The sequence below is a fragment of the Athene cunicularia genome (assembly GCF_003259725.1).
Source record: "Athene cunicularia isolate RWA chromosome 1 unlocalized genomic scaffold, athCun1 chr1_part1, whole genome shotgun sequence".
NCBI lineage: Eukaryota > Metazoa > Chordata > Aves > Strigiformes > Strigidae > Athene > Athene cunicularia.
In genome coordinates this window covers 29,098,042-29,123,159 of record NW_020799091.1, presented here as the reverse complement: position 1 = coordinate 29,123,159, position 25,118 = coordinate 29,098,042, and the positions used below count along the sequence as shown (strand labels likewise).

Here is a 25,118-nt window from a genome sequence, read left to right as displayed (position 1 = left end):
AACTGAGGGTCATAACCCTAGCAGTGTGCTAGTAGAGCAGCTGTAGGATACTCTGCCACCAACAACTGCTGCCTTCTCCCACCCCTAGATGCCACAGAGTTGGATACGGGCTCTCATTTAGGACACAGACAGGATTCCTTAAGAGGTCCAAGTTGAGTGGTAGAGAAATATTTCACTGAAGTAAAATATTGGAAGGCTTCCCAGGCCTTTGGAGTTGTTTTGACCAGTGTTGTGCGTTCCTCTGGTGTTACTCTACTCTTCAGTTCTGGATTCAAACAGAAGTTATAGTCAAAGGTGAAATGCATTTTGAACTTGTCTTGTGTACTGCATTTGGCCTGGCACTGATGCTACTACTGAAAGCTCACTCTTACTTTAGTAGAAAACCCCAATTTCAACATTAATAATGTTGTAATAAATTCTTACAGAGCTCCCAAAGCCAGAGTATGCATTGCTATTTGAAGGTTGTCAGACACACAAAACGCTGTATGTAACTCCATTATTCTGTAACTAATGTTACTGGTTTTAGAGGCATGACTGTGCCACAGTACGGGTATTTGTTCTCACTTTGGTTAAGCAAGCTTATGCAAAAGAACTCGAGCTATCTGTTGCAGTGAAGACAAACCCTGGCAAGACGTTATTTTCTTTGCCCTAAGTGTTATTACTTATCCAATCATTTTAATGGGTTTTAGCATTTTTAGTCTATTTACTGAAGTTTCTCTCTGAGTGTGTGTGTGTGTGTGTGTGTGTGTGTACAGGAAGGAATTTATTATGGTTGAGACATAGGGCTGGGAGCCAGGACATCTGTTTCAGGCTGTGCCACAGATTTTCTGTTCCAGTCCTGGCAAAGTTTTTTACGACTTCGTGCTTTAGCTTCCCTCTGTGTAAGAGCTTGCTCACTTCCTCACTGGGATGTGAGACCATCTTAATGGTTAAATATAGTTTTAAGACCTTGGATGGAGAACACTTTATTAAATATGATACTGAGATAATTACAGTGGCTAGTGCATGTTATACATATGTAGGAAGATTAAAATGTTGTGTTTTTAGATTAGATTCCTGCCAAGCAAAAGGATCTATTAAGAGACTTCACTTGACTCAACTCTTAAGTCTATGGGGAAGTAGGTGCAGAGAAAACAGGGCTGGGAACTTCGATCTTCTGAGCTACCTTTCAGAAACTGCCCGCTCAGACACTCATAAATCACTGTAAGACTGCTTCTGGTAAGTGGTTTACTGCCACCTTAAAATGCAGTGATGGTGTCTACCCATGGAGACAGTGTGAAGTAGTTAGTGCACTGAAAATTCCCTTTTTCCCCCCATTACAAATTTTCCAGTGTAATAGGTAAGTCTTTAAATGAGTATTATAAGACTTATGGTGAACAGACTATTTTTATTTAGCCAGACTAATCCTGGGTGACTATTGCATAGCCAGTCAAAGGCTCTTCCATATCAGGAAACTTGTTAGCTTAATGCAAATGAAACTACACAGTTAAATTACAAGTAAGAGGTAAAAGAAAACTGTAAATATTTTCTGCTGTAAGTCTGATCTTCTAGAACCAGTCTTCCTGATAAGTTTTTCTTTTACTAGCTATATTCACATACATAGCTGCCAAAAATTTTTCAAATACTAAAAAAAGGCAAGAGAAGCTAAAGTATTTGGGTTGTGACTCTATTATGTTCTCTAATTTAAAATAATTTCTCTGTATGTGTAATTGCTTAACAAGGGAAAGGGAAGCTCACAATAAGATGAGAGTTATTAATTTCTGTGCATTTGAAACAATTCTAAAGAGAAAATAGAAAGTATTTCAGTTTCCTTTATAGGAAACACAACTGCTCCTCTCCTGCTTACAGAAAGAGGAAACAATTTCTCCTGTCTAAATTTAGGCTGCTAGAATCTGTTTTTTTTGTCTTGGATTCAAGGAGAGAAGGGCTTTTATACCCAGATAGGTGTATAGTAAAAATATTTTGTTGTTGCAGTCTCTCTAAATAACTTGAGAACAAATGATTGCTTTAGTTCTTTGTTCTTCAAAATACATGCAAAGACTATGACAATCATGCTTTAAGAAATGCAGGTTTTAGTCAGATCATAGCTCTGAAGCAACTTCACGATATTTGTTGTATGTCCATGGGTGAGTAAGCAGGTTTTTTGAACCACATCAGTTAGCTATATGAAGTCTCTTCCTTGCTGCTTCCTATACTAACATTATAAAGAGAAGAGGACTACAGAGAACATGTTTTTTGCTTAAGGAATACTATGTAAAAGCTAGGCAGAAAGGAAAACCAACATGTTGATTAATAATTTGTAAGTAACTAAAAAGTAAATAATTATATTCTGCTGCTTTCCTAGCTGGAACCCTCTCCTTTGAAATGGAATTTCAGATCTGAAATGCTGCTGTTGGGACTGTGTTCAGCTGTCACAGTATCCCTTAGCCTAATATAAATCTTCAGAATACCTACAAGTCTACTTGAGGCTTTCTAAATACTCTAACTTATGGGGAACTTCTTAAGAGAATGGGAAAATGGGAACATCTTTAGAAATACCACTAACTTGATACTCTCTTTCTTGTTTTGCTTGATTTTGCTGAAAGCTTTCTGGAACAGGGTTTTGGGAAAAGCTTTCCATGCACAGTGATGGAGAAAAGTGCAGAACTCTGTACTGGAATTTGTCATACAAGTTCTGAAGATGTTTTTAGAATATTTCATTTCAGAAAACATGATATCAGGCCCAGTCAGCATGGTTTTATGAAAGGCAGGTCCTGCTTGACAAACCTGATCATCTTCTACAACAGGGCGACCTGCTTATTGGATGAGGGAAAGCCTATGGATGTTGTCTACCTTGAATTTAGTAAGGCCTTTGACACCATTTCCCACAGAATTCTCCTGCTGAAACTGGCTGTTCATGGCTTGGATGGGAACACGCTGTGCTGGGTAAAAAAATGAATGGCTGGGCCCAAAGAAATGTGGTGAACGGAGTTAAATCCAGTTGGCGGCCGGTTATGAGTGGTGTCCCCCAGGGCTCGGTGTTGGGGCCACTCCTGTTTAACATCTTTATTGATGATCTAGACGAGGGGATCGAGTGCACCCTCAGTCAGTTTGCAGATGACCCCAAGTTGGGTGGGAGTGTTGATCTGCTCGAGGACAGGGAGGCTCTGCAGAGAGACCTGGACAGGCTGGAGCCATGGGCTGAGGCCAACTGCAGGAGTTTCCATAAGGCCAAATGCCGGGGCTGCCTTGGGCCACAACAACCCCCAGCAGCGCTACAGGCTTGGGGAGGAGTGGCTGGAGAGCTGCCAGTCAGAGAGGGACCTGGGGGTGTTGATTGACAGCCGGCTGAACAGGAGCCAGCAGTGTGCCCAGATGGCCAAGAAGGCCAATGGCATCCTGGCTTGTGTCAGCAATAGCGTGGCCAGCAGGGACAGGGAAGGGATCTGACCCCTGTCCTTGGCACTGGTGAGGGTGCCCCTCGATTCCTGTGTTCAGTTTTGGGCCCCTCACTACAAAAAGGACATTGAAGGACTCGAGTGTGTCCAGAGAAGGGCAGCGAAGCTGGTGCAGGGTCTGGAGCACAGGTCATACGGGGAGCGGCTGAGGGAACTGGGGGTGTTTAGTCTGGAGAAGAGGAGGCTGAGGGGAGACCTCATCACCCTCTACAGCTCCCTGAAAGGAGGTTTCAGAGAGCTGGGGATGAGTCTCTTTAACCAAGTAATAAGCGATAGGACAAGAGGGAATGGCCTCAAGTTGCGCCAGGGAAGATTTAGACTGGATATTAGGAAGCATTTCTTTACAGAACGGGTTGTTGGGCGTTGGAATGTGCTGCCCAGGGAGGTGGTGGAGTCCCCATCCCTGGAGGTGTTTACGTGTCAGGTTGACATAGCGCTTGAGGGATCTGGTGTAGTTGGGAACTGTCAGTGTGATGTTAATGGTTGGACTGGATAATCTTCAAGGTCTTTTCCAACCTAGATGATTCTGTGTTATATACCCTCTGCTTACATTTTAGAGCTGCTTCTTGGCAGTATTCAATTTGTTGACCGCAATAGTTGAGACAGAGATTGAAAATACGGGATTAGTTTTTTAAAGCACAATATTGCAAGTTTGAAAGTAATTTTTGTCATAGCACTAATAGAAGTGTGCGGTGTCAAACAGTGAAAGAAGCTTTATTATCTCAGAGGTCCAGTTAATGGTAATGAGCATGTTAGGCTTACCTGGAATTATGTAAATGGTGTCATGGAATATGCAGTTTGTTTTTTTGTATTGTAAATACATGTGAGCAGTTACAGGCCACTAACAGATGACTGATAGATCCTTGCATGAAGGTTCTTGAGTTGCATTTTTTATGTAACTCATGGGAAGTCCCAGCAGCAAGTTTTGATTACATTCTCAAAAGTTTTGATGTGCAAAATAAGTTTTTCTGAGAACACAATTATAAAGATATCCAGAGTGAGCAAGAAGTAATTGGATGTTATGAATAGGTCCATTTGTTATCTGATACATTTAAAATAGTGGCCCCCACCTCCCTCTAATATTATGCAGCAAGAGTGGGTAAGAAATGCCACACCTGCTTACCCCTCCCTGCAGCTTCAACTTTAGATTCTTCATTTTGTCTAGTTATGAACAATGTGCATGTATATGTGTTGGGCGTTGCTGATTTAAGCCTCTGACCCTTTATATAATGTCACTGTAAGGAAGAAATTACTTTGCACAAAGAAAATCACCATTTCCATTGCATCTTCGGAGTAGTTTAATGAGCCCACTTGACAAGATAGGAAATTCTTGAAAGATAACTGAAAATGGTTCTGCTACTGTGTAGTACAGTATTTTTCAGGGACCCTACAGTGTGTGTAGTAGGCATTGTACAGTTGTTTAAGGACAGTGACATGGAGAGTTGTCAGTTTATAACAGATATATCCTGAGGTGGTGTTTGGAGTTACAGATTAATTCAGGAAAACTTAATGTATACTGCAGTGTATTCCCTGGAGAAGAGGCAGCATGGCATCATGTATTAGGAGTGTATGTTAGACATCAGGTAATTATGACATATAAGTAAGTCTAGTTGATCTTACAGTAGGTGAGTAGAGGTTAGATAACATGAAATCTTTTCGTGCTTTAGTCTATGGATTGAGTGGTTTAAAAGGGATAGGCTGAAAAGAGTAGAGAATTGTAAAGACGAAAAGCTTGAAAAATGGATGTTGATGTTCAGAGGGAAGGAAAATGGAAAAAGGATTAGTAAACAATCTTAGGAACATGATTTTCTATGGATAGGAATAAGGTGAAAGGAATTTCTATAATGTCAGGTAGGAAGAGAAGATGCCTTAATTAGAATGAAATAATAGAGTTACTGAGCTTGCTGCTTTTTTTAACTTTAAAAAAGTGTTTACTCAGTCTGTAAACATGATTGAAATAATGTCAGTATTTGAAATTTCTCTCCACCTTATACACAGGAAATAAGTCAAACGGCTTTCCCTAACACTGTGGCAAGTTCTGTCCCTACTTAAGCTTATACTTTCTAAATCTTAGATATTCAAAGTTTAATTAAAGTTGGCAGAAATTTGCCAAATGTTCCATGACTAAAAATTCTTATTCAGAATACTTAGCAAGTGCAAAACATTTTTTATTTAAAAAAAAAATAAATCGGCTGCTTTAACAAGCAAATATGAGGAACAATAGGAAGGAAATGAAAGAAGTTTCATGAATTATTTTGGAAACTGTGCCAGACATACAGGATGAAATGGGTCACGGGAACAGAACTTGTAGAAAGAAATTTGTCATTTGTTTAATTCTAAGGCAATTACTTTCTATTTTTCAGATCTTTAGTTTAAGTTTTTGCCCAACATGTATTCCCTGGCCAGGACTGAGGTAGGCTGGTTCCATATCAGGATTACGGATGTTTATCCACATAGTTCTTGAGGATGTATATTACTCCCATGCCAAATTACTTGCAATCACCTCATCAAGTGCTTGCAGCCTCCTGCAGTTTTGACTGAATGGAGGCATCTGACTTTGTATGAGAGGATTTTAACTTCTACTTGTCAGAGATAGCCCAAAGCCTACAGTCACATTCCTATTCTCTTTTTTATAAAGGATAACATTATGAAGCTATTGAAAGAATTTACCATAGTCATTCAATAAGATTTATGTGAATTCATATAGTTTAAAAAAAAATACCTCTGGTATTAACTTGGTTTCCTTCACAAAACTGGAATGTTAAGAAGTAAGGAAAAAAAAAAAAGTTCCATAAGAGTTGTTCAAGCTGGTAAGCTAATTAGTGTAGATAAATACTGACATGAAAATGCTTGTCAGGGGAGAAGTGCTGCCAAAAGCAGAACTTGGACTTGATTAATGTGAAGAACTATAACTTGCGAAATGTTTAAGTCAGCAAATAACCTCTTTAAATTCTGCATCATAAGATCGCTTAAATGATCATTTAGCATATCATTAGTACTGGTAAACAGCAATTACAAGTAATTCAGCTGACTTCCCCCAACTGCTCTTTTCTTCCAGCCCATATCCTGAAGTTTTATGAAACAAATGCAGTACTTCATGAACTTTTTTATTACATTGTTGACCACATTTAGCAGTTTTATTTACAGGGTGGCAATCAACTAATACCTAGAAGGTAAGAAAGGAAATGTCAAAACTTTGTAGGAGGGACAAAGAACATGTTTCTGGCATGATATTTTAAATTTTTCTGCTGGAATATTGCAAGGAGTGGAGTGAGGCTCTCAAATGGAAAAGACAGAGTACATGAGAAGAGGCAGAGCCATTTTTTCATCAGCTGAGCTTCTACAGAAGTCTGAAGGTTGTTTGAGAGAACATTTGTCACAAATGCACCATTTTCACTTGGATCTGTATTAATAATCTTCCTGGAAGGGGCAAAGCGTTTGTCTGGGAGACATTGGTTTGACCTTGGCAGGAGAGGGGAGGCTGGAACCCTTGTCTCATATTCTGAGCAAGTGCTCTTGTTAGACACTTGTCTTGTGCTCTTATTTCTCATCCTTTGCTGTAAGAGAGCGAGTCCTCTGAAACAAGGTTGTTTAGCCTCAGAAAAAGGCACTACATTGAGAATAGAATCTTTTCCCGGCAGTTCTCAGTGAGCTGTCCATGCAGTAGGGTTTGGCTCCTCCAGGTACTTCCATTGGTGGTGTTAGAATGAGATCTAACAAGATCTGCTAAGCATATACTGTCCTGCACACCCCTTACTCAAGTTTCTGGGGTTTGTCTAACTTTCTCAGCTGTTGTCTGTGGTGGTTTAGTGGTTCAGTGGTATAGATGGGAAAAAATTAACTTTTGGATGCCCAAGTCCTCCTAATCTGAGGTAAAAGCAGTAGTACTGAAAATCATTCGTTCTAAGTTTCAGTAGTTACATCATGTTTGAAAGAAGAAAAGAAAGATTGGTTGATATTGGGGCAGGGGCTAAGATTAAGTGGATTAGGTACCTATTATTTAGGAAAGACCTCAAATGTCCTACTTTTGCTTACAAATATTACCTTAACTCTCTCTGTACTTCAATTCATTGTTCTGATACGGTTTTTATGACTGACTTAAAAGTTTAAATGCAGGCTGTTGTCCAAAGTAGTCCCACTGCCATCCCTTCAGGCTTCTCTCTCTGCTTCTTCCCTTGTGCTGCGTGTATATGCATACTCAGCTCAATGAGGAGAAATATTTGGTTTTAAACTAATCCTAACAAATACATAATTTCCATAGTTGTAACTGTGCTAAAGCAGGGGATGAAGCAGAAAGTGCAGATGTGTAACTTGGAGAAGCACCAGTGCACTTGAACTGGTTTAAACCAATTGTGAAACTGCTGTAAGTGTTGTGGTAGAATGTTCAACTTTGAGGCTTTCAAATTACTGTTTTGACTCTTGGCCAGACATTAACTTAGTGTTGGCTGTGTGATCCTCTGCTAAGCTTAAGAGTGAGATCTGTGCTTCTGGTCTACTACCCTATAATTTATTTTCATGTAAAAGGTTTGAAATAATATTTGCAATATAATAAAAAAGAGCCATGTATGCCCGATTAAAGTTTTCACAAAGGAGGATAAAAATGAGCAGTAATACAGACATACTGTGCCTAGTCCTGCTTTCCTGTTTGAGATGAGTAGGGGTGATAAAGGATGACAGCTTTGTAAGACAAATATCCCATCAGGATTCCATTGAAGATGCTGTAAGTTTTCTTACTGACTTCAGTGTGGTTGGTGCTTTGGGCCAGCTGTCTTCGGTACTGGTACTGGTTTCCATTTTCTTGTCACATTGCAGTCCAAAAGCTCATGTCAACCAATGTAGAGAGTTAGACAAATATGCTACAGGTACCTCATGTCACCTGCAGTTAGAATAGACCGCCAGGCAGCAGAAAGATAAATTCAGGTTCTTTGAGATTGTCACTTATGGGTCTAACTTCAGAAGTACCTTAATTTGCAGCCTCTTCTTTCATTGACAGTGAATAGTAAAACATGTCTTGGTTTTGCTGTGGCTTAGACATTGATTTATGTGCTTCAGAACAGCTATAGAAAATGCCCACTGAATGACATATGAGGAACTTGTTAGATACCTAAGTTAAAAAAAAGACAAACAACAGAGAACTCTCCATAATAGAACTCCTACTGATTGATTGTTGCATCTGAGTTGAGGTGCCTTGTACGAGCTTTTGTTAAACAGGGATGTTTATATGCAAGGCTTCTGTCTGCTGTTTTGCTGTATTTGTGGGTACGCACTGGACTGCAATACTGCTTTGGTTTCTATGCAGGTTTTACCTCAGTATATTTGTAGTGAAGTCTGTGGAGCTGCCCATAACAGATACCACACTAGCCAAAAGCAGAAACGGGCATTTTCTCTACAGTGAAAATGAAAACAGCAGAGTAAAATTGCATCCTTTAAACTTGACAGCTATTACCATACATTCTTTGTTTGTCTTCCTCTGAAGTAGCAAAACACTGGAATGTGTAGATGCACAGAATAATTTATATGTATATACCTAAATCAGTGTGAAAATGGTTTGTTACCAGAAGCAATGTGTTGACATTTCAAGGTCAACTTATGTTTTTAAGTCCTCTTTTTATTCTCGAAATTTTCTGAGGCAGACAGATTTCCATTATTAAAGTAGAACAGACTTTTTAATTTCATGGAAATTTTACTACTTTTAAGATAATCCTTTCAGACCTCATCTCTATGGTAGAGTTCATAAAATTGATTTTTTTTTTTTTTTTTTAAATTTTTTTTTTTTAGTGAACCCTTTGTTTCTGCCCCTTAGTCTTTCTCCCTTCTCTGGTGGGAGTGAGAAAGGTGTTTGGAGATCTGTATAACTGGGATTGGGAACTTTGTTTAATCTATCTGACCATGTTTTGCATCTGCACATTCTTCCTGCACAGGCCTGTCAATCAAATGCACTTTTAGTTGCTTTTGTCATAGCTGTGCTCAAGGCGGTTCGTTGGTGTAGCTGAAGTCTTCATGCTTGCAAGAGGCATGTTTTACTCCAGGTCTTTACAGTTCAAGCATGCTAAGCTTCAGTATTGCACTGTGTGCTGATGGCAGGAAATGATCAAAGTAGAAAGTATGTGAAAGGTAAGTTTAGGAGAAATGGCTCAGCTGCAATTCAGGTTTGTTTTTCTAGAGCAAATAACAGGAGAAGCTGTTAAATTTCAACAGACTTCAAACTGCATCTTTAGCTACATAATGTGCAACCTTTACACCCTAGAGTTTGAGAACTAAAGAGAAACATTTTGCAGGGCTTCTATAAGCCTGTCAGTTTAAAATCCCTTGGAGGGAGGGGAAGGCTTCCCAGTCATCCCAACCTTTCTGCATTTGCTTGACCCCTAGAAAGTTCGACATGGTTGTATGCAACATCAGTCAAACAGAATTAAATCACGCACAATGCTAGTTCACAGCATGATCAAGTTTTAAAATTAGTATGATGTCTTTTAAAACACTGATCAGTGAGCTGCTATATTGAAATTGATAAAAGAGATACCACAACTTGAATGTAGGACTAGCAGAAAGAGCTTGAAATGCTTTTTGTTGGAAAACATACTGACAAAATGTAAAGTTTCTGTGGGAATATATTTCAGTGAAATTTCTTCCAAAAAGACCAACTGAATTTAAAAAAAAAAGAAAATCTTTAGAAGCTAATTTAATTTGCCTTAAGTTTCAGGAAATAAAACTAGGAGCAAAAGACTTTGATTTTCTCAAAATAGGATGCAAAACATAGTGGATTAATCAGAAACACTGAAACTTTGTTTTTTCTCTGGTAATAAGTGACTGAGAGTTTCTCACAACAAAAATTTAGAGAGCTTGAATAGAAAAGCACTTTGTTACTGAAAGATTTCACAATTTTCTTGTGGAAACAGCAGGATACTTGTAATTTAATGAGATCAAGGGAAACACAGGTTTTGATCATTTGGTAATTTAATGTACCTTGTCAGCTAAGTCAGTTTTACTGCTTTGGTGATAGGTGCTCTTCATGTATTGTCTAATGTCACTGATTTATTACTTCAGGGAGTCATGTACATTCTTTTCTGTACGTGTTGCAGTTTTTAATTATATGCCAATAGAAATACAACTGAAAGATAAGTGGTCAAGGAGCAAGTGTTGCACAGAGGAAGCAGACAGCAGAGGACATGCAAATTTCTTGATTTTCATAAACACATCTCCCTACACTCAGAAATAACTGAACACCAAAAAGAAGAAGCATCAAAATGTTCTCAAAATTTTGACATTCTTTTAGGATATGTTACTTTTTAAATGTTGTCAGTTTAAAAGGAGGGTTGATTTCCTCATTATCTTTATGAAGACCCAAAACCTACATGCTTGTGTCTTAGCTGGGCAACCTTGTTTTTAAGTCCCCAGTTGGGTGCATGCTTTCTTGGCCAGCATGGCTTTTGTAAGGCCCTTCTTCTGAGGCAGCTGGTTACCATCATGGGTCTTGCAAGGAGCCTTCAAACCCAATTCTGGCTTCATGGGTGGTGAAGGGGCTGCATATGGGAAGACTGGACATTGAGTATGTGTCCTTCACTGTATAGATGTGTAGCACAAGGCCTTCCCATGGGGTGTGAAGTTCTTGATCAGTGATATTAACCCTGTGATATTTGTCTTTTTATAACTGCTGATTTTAAAACTTGAAGATTAACGCTGCTTTCCTAGATCCCTCAGGAGCCATCCAAATAGAAGTGCGCTGAATTTTAAATGCAAATTTGTGTCATTTCCCTGTGCATCAGCAGGATCTAACTTGCTAGTGTACTTCAGCACTCAGGCAGTTTTGTCCAAAACCCCATTTTCTCTCAACTCACTTACCTTTACTCTCTACTCTGGTAGTTTATGTAGTTCAGATAGCTGAGGTAAAAAACCTCACCTTGGTCCAATTTTTAACAAGCTTGAAATGAGAAGGTTGAGTTGGCAACAAAAATTTTATGGTACCGTCACCTGGCTATGTTACAACTTACTACATATCTGTTATTTGTTAGTCAAATACTTCAGAATGACAGTGTGCTCTTATTTCCATGCATTCATTCTGCTGGCCCGCAAACTGGCAAGGCTAATTGAAGTAGCTCATTTTACATGAAGTAGTGACCAGCAATTGTCCTCTATGACACCTAGTAATCAGACATAGTGTATGGGGCTGTTGTATTTACATAGAAAAGTATTTAGGTTTGACCTTATGGTGTAAACTGGAAACAAAGTGTGTTAAAGCACTGTAAATCAGCAATTTCCTGCATCATGTTGCTCTAAATATCTTAAGGGGGAAATGTTATGCCTTCCAGCATGTTTTTGCAGAGCCTGAGCTAGTCTTCACTGATCAGCCTTCAAAAAACATTTTTGGGTGTGGCCATGAGGAAAGGCACCGAATATAACGTCTTACATTATTTTCTGAAAAATAATACTGGCCTGATTGGGGGAAATGTTAGCTCAAGCTTCTTGCAGATGGTTGCTGAGGTCCAAGTGATCATAGCTGTAGCTATAAGTTATCACACAGACATGCTTACTTAGATCTTACATAAGTTGTTTAGATTTTTTCGCCCCTTTTTAGTGTTTTTGCCCCTCTTTGCTAGCTCAGCTACATCTTTTGGTGATAGAAGAAAATTAAAGCAGATATATTGCATTGTATTAAGGTTTCCTTAGTCTTTTTGAGGATCCTAGAGTATATCCATGGATACTCCACATGTTTTAGTGTAAGAAATTTCTGATTCCCTCATTTACTAGACACCAGTGTCTTCCAAGCTTTTTTCAGATCTGTTTAGACAAGACATTGGAAAGTGATTTTGATACTGTTCTGTATCACACTGTCAAAATTCAATTATTTATTTTCAGATTGGGAAGAATGTTTTTTTTAATGAAAACTTAAATAATAGCCAAAGAGATTTTTTTAAATCTTACCTTGTTAATCTGATTTCCAGTGCACTACTCTGTACTTCTGTTATCCTGTATTTTGTCTGATTGTTAAATAACTGTAAGGCAGAAATGTTTAATCGGAGACATCTTGTTAAATTCTGTCAGCTGAGTGCTCAGAAGCTCTGTATATCCTCCCGCGTTGAAAGCTAAGCACAACACGGTAACTGCCAGGTTTTGTCTGCCTTGAGCAAATACTAGGTATAAACTGAGGTAACTGATCTTGAGATATTCTGTAATGGTAGTCACAGAAGTATTGACTCAAATTGAGATCAAAACTCTTCGTAAGGGTATGGGTTTATGTCCAAAATGTTATTATGCTGATAGTTTTGTTACTTTCTGTAACAAAATTTCCATTTTTTTCTGTCTTCTCTTTGTCAAGTGTAATTTTCTTCAGATTGAAATATTTTCTAAAAGTGGTTGATAAATCCATTGCATAAAACAGTTTTCATGCTTGTGTTCCCTTATTTTGTAATGAAACATGGCATATTGTTTTTGGAACACAAATTACTTTGTCCTCTTTTTCTCTTTTAGATTATACAAAGCCCATTACAAGGTATTTATAGTCCTTTTTACTTTTCAACATCATAGAGCAGTCCACTCTTAATGGTTTCAGGACATGTACCACCCCCTAGCTAATATTACTTGTTCTAGAGAATTGGTCTTTCTGTACATACTCATGCACATCCACTGGACATTATCTGTTTATCCTTTTTTGTTCAGTTCATAATTCGTTGACTCTTTGGTTACGTTGGTAAAAGATAATGTCCTGCTTTTTGAAAAACTGCTGTCTGAGAAGTTTCCTGCCACACTTACCAGTTCTAGCTGGATTAAGAGAGTTGGTGGTGGTACATTGTACCTAAATTTGTCTAGCTAATGAGAAACTGGAAAGAACACGAGACTTGAAACTGAATTACTGGCTTTAACTGAAAGTCTCAGAGGCACTTCGTTGTCATGTCTCCACTTGTACTTGGAAAAATAATTCCTGGAACTGCTCTTAATTGTTGTTCTGGGAACCGGAACTGTGTAAGTCAATTAGAAATGAAACTGCTAGAAAGTGTGATGTGGTACTGTGGCAATCTGTTTGATTGTTGCAATAGTAATGACATAAATTCTCTTCACTGAGATAGGCATTTTGTGGCTCAGAAGTTCTTCAATTAAGTACTCGATTGCTGTTTTGCTCCTGAGTGTACTAATTTTTCATATATGGAAGTAACTATAGAAGTGTTGTTCTTAAATACTGAGAGATTTCAGCTAATGTAATGGTCCTTTAAAGCATCTCTTCTCTGCTTCCTGTACTGAAAGAGTCTTAACACTCTGTAGTGCTTTTATAGTTTAAGGTTGTTGAGAATTATCATGCAGTCATTGAAAGTCATGACATCTTTTTGCTGTGAGCTTGTTTTTCCTAAAACGGAATAATTTTGTGCTTCTAGCAACCTTCTCTTCTGTGCTTCTGCCACACTTCTCTGCCATTTGTGAATGTTAAATAGCAGCAGTCCCAGCAGAGAGCATGAGACTTCACTGATAACCTCTCTCCACTGTGAAAATTGACCATTTATTCATACTTTCAATCTCTCTCATTTAGCCAGTTAACTGTATTCCCATCTGCCCTATGGCAGCACATTTTTTAAAGAGCCTTACTTGAAGGAGCCTGTCAGAGCCTCTGATCTGAAGATCTTCTACAGGATCACCCCATTCAAAGACATGTTGACTGCTTTAGAGGAGAAACCTGGGAATTTGTGAGGCATAACTTCCCTTTCTTTGCCCTGGCACTTCCACTGAAAGATCATTTCTTATGTCATCCTCCAGTTGCTCGTTTCTGTCTTGTCATTTGATAAAATGCAAACACTTGCATTGCCATAAGGTGAACCGGATAGGGCAGCTGCTCTGAATGTAAAACTAAGGCCTCCCCTGCCAAATGTGTTTACATAAACCAACAAGAAAATCTCCAGATAAATAAAACCAACAATAAAACCTCAGTTCCCTGGACCAGATCTCGAACTCTGCTGACACAAGAGGGATTGGGGGTGGTGTGGAGGAGTGAGAGAGGGCACAGGTAGATGGAGAAGTTTGAGACTGTGTCTTTTGGTGAAATACTGGCTTGTACTGATTATGTGTAGTTAAGGCTCTAGTGTGATGAATATTAACTCCTTAGATACTCAGCGAGCCTTTTTCTTTATAAAAAGCACTGTAAGTTGTGTGAGTCTTGAGCAGAAAAACTTCTGGAGGAAGTGATGCAAGAGCCTACTGCGAGCTGTATAGTAGCAGTCTTCCAGGGTCATCCTGAGTAGTTTAAACAAAATAGTTGAATAAAAATGTAGTTCTGTTTGTAGACTGTCTTTCAAAACTCCTTTCAAAGCAATTTTTAAAGTTAGTCTCACAGGCTTGGTAAATAGAAGCAGTCCTGATGATCATGGTTCATTTTTTTTCTTCAATATTCAACTGCTGATTGGTTTGCAGTGCTACAAAGGAACAACTGTGTCAGTATTTGCAGTATTATCATCAGTCTGTGTAATATTTTTGCAGTATTATCATCAGTCTAATATTTTTGAACATACCATATTTTGAACATACATACCACTATCTTAACACAGAAGGTCTGTCATCTTTATGGTTAAAATTCAAAAACTGGAGAAAAAAAAGTAAGTTGCTGTCCCTGGGTCATCTCTAAATTTGTTTCACTTTTTAATATAGCTTCACTTTGCTGTTTTCCAAAACAGTTATCACCCCAAATATTTCATGGTGGCTGTTAACTGTCTTGCTGTGATACACTTCTTGTGGGTTTTTTCATCTGTCCCCACACTTTCCTGTCATTTTTGGGGAAAACACATGTGTGATGGGCCTCTCAGAAGTTTGATGGCTGTTTTCACATGCATGCTTCTCCATTGCTAGGAAGTGTATCTTGATACTCTTGTATCCTGCGGTGGGGTAGTCCCATGGACCTTTGCTGAGAGACCCTGTAAAACATAGTTGGTTAACATAAAATCATCTGGTGAAGAGCAATTTTTAGGAGTGGAGGGACTGAAAATTGTGGTATTGAATATTCTGAAATGATGTCCGAGTTCTACTAAGATTTGTCAGCTTTCTCTGGAGGTGTTTGAGGAAGACTAGGTTACTGAAAATCTGCAAAGAGAATGGATTTGCAGCATCATTTAAATCAACACAAGTTTAAGAGGCATACACAAGCAGTGATTCACTAGAGGCTGCCTAAATTGGTTCCACATTTCCACAACGAGTCCTACTGCCAGACCAGAAGCAGTTATTCTTTTTCTGGTGCAGCAACTAATTTTCTCTTTTAATTTTCTAAGAAAATGGAACATGAGACAACTGAAAGTGAAAATTCCAAACAAGTTTGAGGATAGGGCATCCACTCTCAGGTCAGCTGCTCGTGTGCTTTGCATCAGGGACATCAAATAATCAAAGTTTTCATGCATGTGTATCAGTGTGTGTTTATCACTTCCTCTTTTGTGTATGACTTACTAAGCCTCTTGTGTGAGGAGGAAAAGCCCATCAAAATACTGCTTTCAAATGACCAGAACTAATTAACAGTCACTGTTTCTTTTCTGCTTTTTTTTTTTTTCTTCCTCTGTATACTACACATTTAGTTAAAAGGAGATCTTCACAAAGCTTGATGACAGTATTACTTGATCTTAAATGCTGGTGATGAGTAAGGTAGGAGTAGGGCTTGTATTAAACATACGTTTGTTCTAAGGAGTTAAAAGCAGATCTGTCAGTATTCTTATATGAATTAAACTATTAACACTGTAGTTGTTAATGGTTTTCTGTATAAATTTTGTAAGAACAAGCTCTAATAGGAATATAATTTATATAACACAAATGTATGAAATTAAAACGCGGTCCTTAATCTTACTATTTCTTTGTGGTAAGTATTATTTAAATTTACACTGTGAAGTACATTTTGTTTTGGCAGGCCTAAATTATTTCAGAATTCTGAATACGAATTGGCGTGGAATTTCTGAAAATACGATCGCAAGCAAAAGTCAACTTTCTGGGTGTGCGATTCCGTCATGGGAAGGAGGGGTGGAAGTAGTTCACGCTGATCCAGTCTTTGCACTTGCATTCCAAGGCTGTCAATTCTAAATTGGCTTTGTTTTGCCTTGCAAAATCACAGCCAACTTTTAGCGTATTATGAAGAACTACATTTCTTAATATTATGTGTTATATTGACTGATTGAATAATTTGAGGTGTTGCTTATATAAGTGAAAAAACAAGCCCAAGGGAGCTTGGCATTGAGATGTACACAGTTTGGTGATAAACACTGCTTTAAAATTTATTGTGGACAAATAACTAAAGCCTGAAAATCTATTAGGAAATTATTATAAATAATAAAACCATAAAGCAATAGAAAACAAAAGACAAAAGCTGTTTTTTAAAAATACTGCAAAAATTAGCACTGCTGAGAATAAAACTGCTCAAGGACTTCCTCTGTAGTCAGTGGACGACACCCAAACCCCATGGTAGTTGTTCCCCGTATTTAAGGATTTAGGTCTTTTGTTTAATCTTTTCATGGAAACCAAAGTCCAGTTAAACATGTTGTTGGGACAGAGCTGATGTAAAGAGTGGGAAGCTGGGAAGCACCTGTGTATCCTGTAGTTTAATCATAGCCAAATAAAGATTAGCCAACAGGATATTCTGCCTGTTTTATCCATAAAAGGAGCTCTCAGATTGGGAAAATCACTGCAGATACTTGCAATGCAGGTGTTGCTGCAGGAAGACGTTCTGCAGAGGCTCACTTAACGAAATCTCACTTAACTAATGGAGTTTAGCATTGCAGAGTTATACTTAGCCTTGGGTAGTGTGAGAGGGGACCGAGTCAAATTTCAGTCTTAGTCTTCATTCTGATACCAGTGGTTATTTGACCCTGAGAAATTTTAGGTCTTAACTGCTTTTTCCCTTTTCACAATAATAAAATGGGGCTTCTCTAGCCATTGCAGGGAAGTCTCAAATGCAAAGTAGCATTCTGCTTAATTAGTAAAATTTATTCTGTGTCTGCATGTAGTAACATTAATCACTTACCATTAAATTAAAGTAAAACCTGCAAAACTCCTTTCAAGTGAAAGGAATGCATTGGCTGTGACCTGTTCACCTGGAATGCTGCTTAAAAGCTTCACAAAGCAATATAAAATTTGTAAGATAGCATGAATAATGTTTCTTTAGAAACAGCTTACTAATAAACATTCCTGTTCAATAAAGCTGGACACAGGGGCTAAAGTCCTTTTGTGACTATTACTTAGAGGACTGGTAATTGTCCCGTTAATTATATTTGGCTTATTCGAGTGAGAGGTAGATTGCTGAGTACCAAATAGTGGGACTAAAGCTGACCAGAGTTTGCCCTGATAAACTTGAAAACTCCCTGTAAGCTCTAGAATGCACTTTAGAGTCACTAAGTAGAAGCCTTTTTCACATTTAAATATAGAGAAAGGAGGCAAGGTTGTAATTAACCCATCGATTTTGCAGTGTGGTGTGTAGATGGATTTGAGAGAATTAATCTCTGCGTATTTCTACGTTAGTGCATGCATTAGTATTTTTTGTGAGGCAGCAGTCTCATCAGTGTAGAACCTACTTCTCTTTTCCAACTACGTGGCTGTGCATTTGGAAAGCTACCAGTAAGAATGGTAGGGGTCCCTGGGGAAGAGCTCAGAGGGCTTTGTCTAAAATCCTCTTAGATGTAAGGTGGAAATTGTGATAGGCATAACACCCACCTTAAATTTCACCAGGTCTGAAAACTAACCTTTTCCTGTATTGTGCAACCATAGCGCTATCAAAGTTTCTGCAGTCAGGTTAGGCACCCCAACCATGGTTTGCCCAAGCGCACGTGTTGTGTCGGTGCTTTCTCCCATCCCACCACTGCTGATGCTGGCTGCTCTGTGCTGCTGGGGGCCAGCTGGGTGACAACACCCCATTTGTTTTGCCACATTTTTTAACCAGTGTCAATTAGTATTTGTGGGAGACAGGAAAGATGTAATTGCTCCATTGGAGCAAGGAAAGATGCTACTTGGTCTCTATATAGCTGTTTCTACACAAAAAATATCCTCTTGTTAACTATAGTTCGTCTGACTGATGGAAAGCAGTGGTAGGTTTCATAAATTCCTGACAACCAGCTGATTGAACAGGTTGTTGTCAGTGAAAGCGGGACATCTCACACTCCCAGTTTTCTGCTTCCCTGCTTTGCTCCCAACCTCCGTGGTGTTGCTGCCCTGTCTTAATGCTTCTGGCTCTGTGACTCTCTGCAGAGCTGGCTTAAATCCGGTTGTGCTTTCTCTGTTTAACTTTCTGCTGGTTTAGTGCATCACAGTGACTTATGTGGAGACTGACTGATTGTCAGTGCTGGCAAGTAGAAGAGGAGGAGTGGAAATGATGTAAAAATAGGCAGATCCCTTCCATAGGTAGCAATCTGCTGTGTACCCTTGTCTTATCTAATGAAATAACACTGTGTAGTGAAAATAGAAGCAGGGTTGAGAGAGGATCTGGAACTGCTCTTCTCAAGTGCTAACTTAAAAAATAGTGACTTTTGCTTCTGTTTCTTGATCTCTCATTCCCCTTTATCAACCTCTTTTGCAGTCATTAAGAGCTAAAATGTGAAATGAATGAAGTGGGATTCACTTTTAGTCAAGGAATCAAGAGATGTTTCAGCAATGAATTAGTGATTGCTCTGGGAAAGAAACTTGGATTCTTCAGAGCACAGTGAAACACGGATGGGAATAATAAAAAGGAAGAGGCCAAGTGGCCAGAAGAACGAGAAATAGAGAAGGTCATGTCTCTGAATTTCCAGCAAGGGCAGCACTGAAAGAAACAAGTGAGAAGTGCATGCACTCCTCAGTACACAGAAAGATGACGCAAACCAGCCCAAGACCTGGTCTGTTTGAGAAATAACTATGTGATTATGAGTCAGTAACTGATGTTTTTCTGTTATGGATGGAACAGCTCCAGTATTGTCAAAATCATAATTTAAAAGTTACACAATGTGAAAAATTGTAAATCTCAAGTCACTCTCACCTTGTTGCTCTGAAATTTTAGTTGATGCATTTCAGAAGTGTCATCTTAGAAATAAGGCTAAATGAGGAAAGTCTTAATGCTAGATTTAATCTTTGTAAATCTAGTTTAGCTCTACTAGGCCTTTTCTTAATTGCCTTATGTGGTGCAGCTTGCTTAACATGCGACTGTGCTCTTGTTTGTTCTGGTAGCTACAGATTTGTCGTTGTGCCATCATATTTTAATATTAGTAACATGAATTTGTAGGATCAAATAGACCTTGGACAATTGAACGATGCATTATGTACAAAGTGTTGAGCCGATTGGTTTTACTGCTATCCTTTGGTAGATGATTTGGAGGAAAATGTTGAATGTCTGGTTTTCCCCACTTCATTCCCAGTCTTATGGACATTGCTTTCCCCCCAAGAAGGCAGATAGTTGCTAATCAGAAGTTGTTCTGTTGCTTCTGGAGTTTGGATGCTGCACTGTCGGAAAGCAACATTGTGCTCAAGGATGAGTCTCCTGTTTAAAGAAAATAAAAAATGGAAGCCAGCAACTCTGTGTTTTCAGAGTTAGTTATAAATACGGTGACAGATTATTTTCCCTTGCAATCTTGCTGTCTCAGCATAATTCTATTCTGTACATGACACACAAGCAGCAAAAGCCTGAGGTTTTGTTTCTGCAGACGGGTGTTTATTACTAACGTCGGCAGTAGTACTACTGTTGCTTCAGCCAGAAGCTTCTCCATTCTGCTTACATCCTCTTTGCTTCGCCTCCTACCTCAGGCTCTTAGTAGGTTCAGACGTATTCCAGCTGCCTTACCTAAAGTACTGATAACTGACCTAAAATCAAAATCATGTTTGTTTTTGGGCATGAGGGCAGAAACTTAATGTATCTACAGTGACTACAACTCTTACCAGAGGTACACTCTGGAACATGACACTGCAGAGAGATTGAAATAGTTCCCAGTGCACATAGATGAGTTACGACCATGGTTTGTATAGTATTGTATGTAAAATATTGTGTAGCTGTTTTAGCAGAAATGGATTGACAGCAGTAACTTTCAGTCACCAATGGGGTGGGGTGTTTGTTTTGTTTATTTTATTTTTTTGAAATGTGATCTTTTATATATTCTCTTGTACTGTTTGCTCTTCTCAGGAATGGCTATTTAAGAGGAAGTAGTAAGAGATTCTAGAATACAGCTATGCCTCGACTCTGTAGTTACCCTATATCTAATGGACTGCTGTTGAAGCAGAAGAGGTGTTTAGTGTATTTAATAGTTAAAATTTGTCAGTTAAAATTTATCTGGCAAAGTATCAATGTTCTGAGGTATTTCAAAATGTGAATGTTCTGCTTAGGATCGTATTTCAGACGTTGGAGAAGAAGGAACAAAATCCATCCAGTGTGGTTGTCTATTCTCTGCATAACGTACCGTGACTGTCATTTTTCTAGGGGTCACCTCTGTTCGATCTTATCAAGCAGTCAAAAGAACGAGAAGGCCAAACTGATCAGCCTGAGCCAACTTCCACTCTCAATCTGCCTCTCCAGCATAATCACACTGCCGCAGACCTGTAAGTGACACACTTGCTTGAGGTCTAGTAAAATGTGGCATTAAAATTGCCTTTAATGTTTAAATCCACTTCTATTCTGTTTTCCTACTTGTTAGGCTTGGTACTTAGGTTATGCTGAGCGGTTGTATTTTCTGTTGCTTAATATACAAGAAAATTCAGCTAAATCAAATTCCAAAATAATTTTTTCCAAGCCCTATCAAACTTGTAATTGCAATCTGTTGCCTTACTTACCTAGGTATAGATAAGTCCCTTTATCAGGTATTTAATCAATAACTTGAATTTTTAATTCCGATACGGGAAAAACAGGTTACGGTAGCAATTAATTTCTTCTAAAGTGGGAAGAGGGAAGAGTTCCTTCAAGTATTATACATACAAAATTTTTCCTTTATCCTGTGATGTTAAGTGCTTAATAAATGTTCAATCTCCAGCTATCTTTCTCCTGTGAGATCTCCTAAGAAGAAAGCATCTGGACCTTCTCTAAGTGGTACTTCCACTCCAGATGCTCAGCCAGGTGCGACCCCCCAGACACAAAAACCACAGAAGTCTACCTCCCTCTCTCTGTTCTACAAAAAAGGTTTGTTGCTTCTGTACGTGCTGAAATGGCAGTTATCTTTTGTTACTTATCTTTTTCAGGTTCTGGAACTTAAAAGATTATAATAGAATCAGTAGTAAACACCATGCAAACCCTCAGCTGCCTCTGGAAGAAACAGTAGAACAGTGCCAGCAGGTTAATGCATGTACTGCCCACACTGCAATTTTAAACTGAAAACCTATCTGCTGATTGTGAGAACGGCCATATGGGCCCGGATGGAGGGTTCTTCTGTCATAGCATCCTTCTTCCAGCAGTGATCATAAATAGATGTCATGGGAAACTTAAGAACTGTGCAAGCGTATATACGGTGCTTCCTCTGAATGTTTTCCCAAGCTTTGACTTTCTCAAGCTCAGGGGTTTTCCTGAGTCTTTTGTGATGTGTCTGCTTAGTACCTCTCAGTAGATTCATGTTCCAAATGCTTATTCAGACTCTTCTTGAATCGACGTAGACACACATGCGTGGCATTGTTTGGTGTGGACTTCCATGTGTCCACTGCCTGTTGTATGAAGAATCTTCTCCATTTATTTTGAACCTGGCTTCTTCTACCTTCATTTGATGGCTTGTAGTTTTTGTAGTGGGAGCTGGTGAATGTTCAGTTGCTCTCCATCCTCCATCGTGTTCCTCTTATTTTGTATATCCCTATTATTGCAATTTCAATATATTTTTCTTCTCATTTCTGAAGTGTATCTACTGGCCTATCTTCGACTACATACCTTGTTCTTTCGGCTTCTCTCTGAACATCCCGACCTGGAACCCTTGATCTGGACCCTCTTTCAGCACACACTGCAAAATGAGTATGAACTTATGAGAGACAGGCACTTGGACCAGGTAACATTAACAAAAAAGCTTTAAAAACTTTAAAAAGAATCCTGAATGAAATGTTCGTTATATGTTCCTTAGCCATTAGAAATTGTAATCAGAGTTTCTACTTCTGTACTGATCACTTAAAGGAGAAATTAAGTTAGAGTGAAGTCTATAATCTCAGGTTTTTTTAAGTACTAGCAGTTACTTACTATGTGATCTTCAAATACCATTTACAGCTATTTTCAAAATAATGAGACACACCACATTTTCTGATAATTTGCATAAGAAAATAACTGATTTTCTTTGGGAAGACAGTGTGTGTGGCTGATAAGCATTTTGTTACTCTACCCTAAAATTACAGCGTGTGAAATGAGTTTGAGAAGATGTTACCAGCTCAGATTAATTGACTGTCATACAGAAATGGAGGGGATGGTAGTTGACCTATATTCTGGAAGTTCTTATGAAGTTGAGTTCCATGCTAGTTTCCAGAGCACAATCAGTAATAGAAAGCTCATCAGTTGATTTCTTAACTTGAAATGAAGAAGCTGAACTAATTCTCACATTTCCAGTTGTCTTTTCTTGTTTCTTCAATAGATCATGATGTGTTCCATGTATGGCATATGCAAAGTCAAGAATGTAGATCTTAGATTTAAAATAATAGTTTCGGCATACAAGGAGCTTCCCAACACAAATCAAGAGGTATGGAAAGTCTTTAATGTTATCCCTCCATAAAAATGTTATATGTTAATTGCTTCTCTCTGTCTAAAACAAAAAAAAAAAAACCCAAACCACCAACAAACTGCACTTGAACATACAAAAGAAAACTTCTGCTTCACTGCATCTCCATTTTGTGGAGGAGAAAACTGGCTCTAGTACTAAATGTCTCTTTAAACATCTTGTTCAAATAGTTTGGTTACTCTCCTCAGAAAGCAAACTTCATTCCACTCTTTTACTTAAAGATACTAAGTAATGGGCAATGATTCTATTTGGAGTTTATGAAAGGTTCAGATGTATTGCTCAAAGGATTTTCTGAAACAGCCCAAGTTTTTTTAAAAGTTACCTAACTTCCATTGGGCATTAAATGCAGACAAGCAGATAACTTTCTTGAGCAGCTTTTATAGAAATATGGTTAGATATCAGAGTTGTATGGTTATATATCAAACAGGTATGTATGTATTAAAGTTGCAGGCTTAACTCTAATAGAGTTCTTTCAATTTTTGCATAAAATAATAATTAAATCAATAGAAAATAAAACAAACAGCCAAAGAATTAATTGACCTGTAGGCATCCTTTTATTAGGAGAATTTCTCATAGTGTGTTTGTGAGTCTTGGCTAAACTTCAGACATTTGTCTCCAAGCCTAAAGAACTATTTTATCTTCATCAGCTCAATAATGATTTTTTTTAGCCTGGCAAGGCATGCCCAGTAACAAAGCCATTTTTTTGACAGTTGCATGTGTTAAAGTAAATGGAGCTTAAATTTGGAAAACTTTATCATACTGATGAACTGCGTTTGCATTAGAGGGCTGTGCCAGTTAATTAAATAGGTGCCCCTACCGATGTTCATACACATTGGGGAAAAAAACCCACAATTTATAACAGTTCTAAATAGTAGTTACAATGGCTTGTATACAATATTCATTCCATCTTAGCTCTTACACCACCTTAGTTCTTATCTAACACAGGTTTTTTTGAATGGGTTTATGAGTTTGTCACATGTAAAATTGTCTCTTTTTTTTTTTATTTACAACTGTGTATGATTTTCTCACTCTTACGTAGACTTTCAAGCGTGTTCTTATCAGGGAAGAACAGTATGACTCCATTATAGTCTTCTACAACTTGGTGTTTATGCAGAAGCTGAAAACAAATATTTTGCAGTATGCCTCCAACAGGGTAAGCTGTTAGTTGTGTTCAGTATTAATTATTTAATAGAATGGGGATATATAGACAATAAACCCTTATGATTATTTTATTATTTTTATAGCCTCCCACTCTGTCACCCATCCCACACATTCCTCGCAGCCCTTACCAGTTTTCCAACTCTCCTCGGCGTGTACCTGCTGGCAATAACATCTACATCTCACCCTTGAAGAGCCCATACAAATTCTCTGATGGGTTTCAGTCACCCACAAAGATGACTCCAAGGTCTAGGTGGGTTATTGACAAGCATTTCTTTGACTAAATTTAAAGGTATTTTGGGGATTTTAGGGGATTTTAGTGGAAGCAAATTAGAAAATCACAGTCTAGTTTATCAGTAGTCTGTGGTTATTGTACCTTTACTGATTAAAAGTTTGTGTCCTGTATTTGGAATCTTTATTCATCTTTGAGTGCTTTTCTGTTTCAGTTAAGTCAGTGTGCTCAAGGAGTTTGGTTTTTTTTTTTCCTTTTCTTTAGAATGGTCACAGCCAAGAGGGGTTTTCTGACCTAGTTGATTAAATTTTGTTGGCTTTGACTTTGGATCACACTCCTGACAGACATAGATGAGCTTTGTACACTTCTTTAAAAACAAAATACTTTTTGGGAACAAAATAGTTCAGGGTGTTTACTTGACTGAGCAGAACATTTCAAACTGTTGATCACTAATTCTTACCGATGAAGATGACAGCAAATGTGCAAGTGTCCAGGGGATTTTTCAAACTAGGATCAAGTGAGTCACACTGCACCTGGCCCACTCTGTGTACAAAAGTTAAAATATTGTATATTTGAGGTTGAAGTTCTGCATGGCTTCAATTAGCAAACACCTAAAGGTGATGATGAAAGGATGATTATCTGGGTACCCAGCACTGAAGT

General features: G+C 38.3%; 1 protein-coding gene across 1 annotated transcript in view; it reads left to right on the top strand.

The window, feature by feature from the left end:
- RB1 (RB transcriptional corepressor 1) overlaps positions 1 to 25,118 on the top strand; it is an 89,087-nt gene that overhangs the window by 60,193 nt on the left and 3,776 nt on the right. The window contains exons 19-24 of the mRNA XM_026864941.1: positions 20,815 to 20,933; positions 21,362 to 21,507; positions 22,209 to 22,354; positions 22,925 to 23,029; positions 24,108 to 24,221; positions 24,313 to 24,479. Of these exons, the coding sequence (XP_026720742.1) occupies positions 20,815 to 20,933; positions 21,362 to 21,507; positions 22,209 to 22,354; positions 22,925 to 23,029; positions 24,108 to 24,221; positions 24,313 to 24,479 (797 nt within the window). The remainder of the gene's footprint in view (positions 1 to 20,814; positions 20,934 to 21,361; positions 21,508 to 22,208; positions 22,355 to 22,924; positions 23,030 to 24,107; positions 24,222 to 24,312; positions 24,480 to 25,118) is intronic.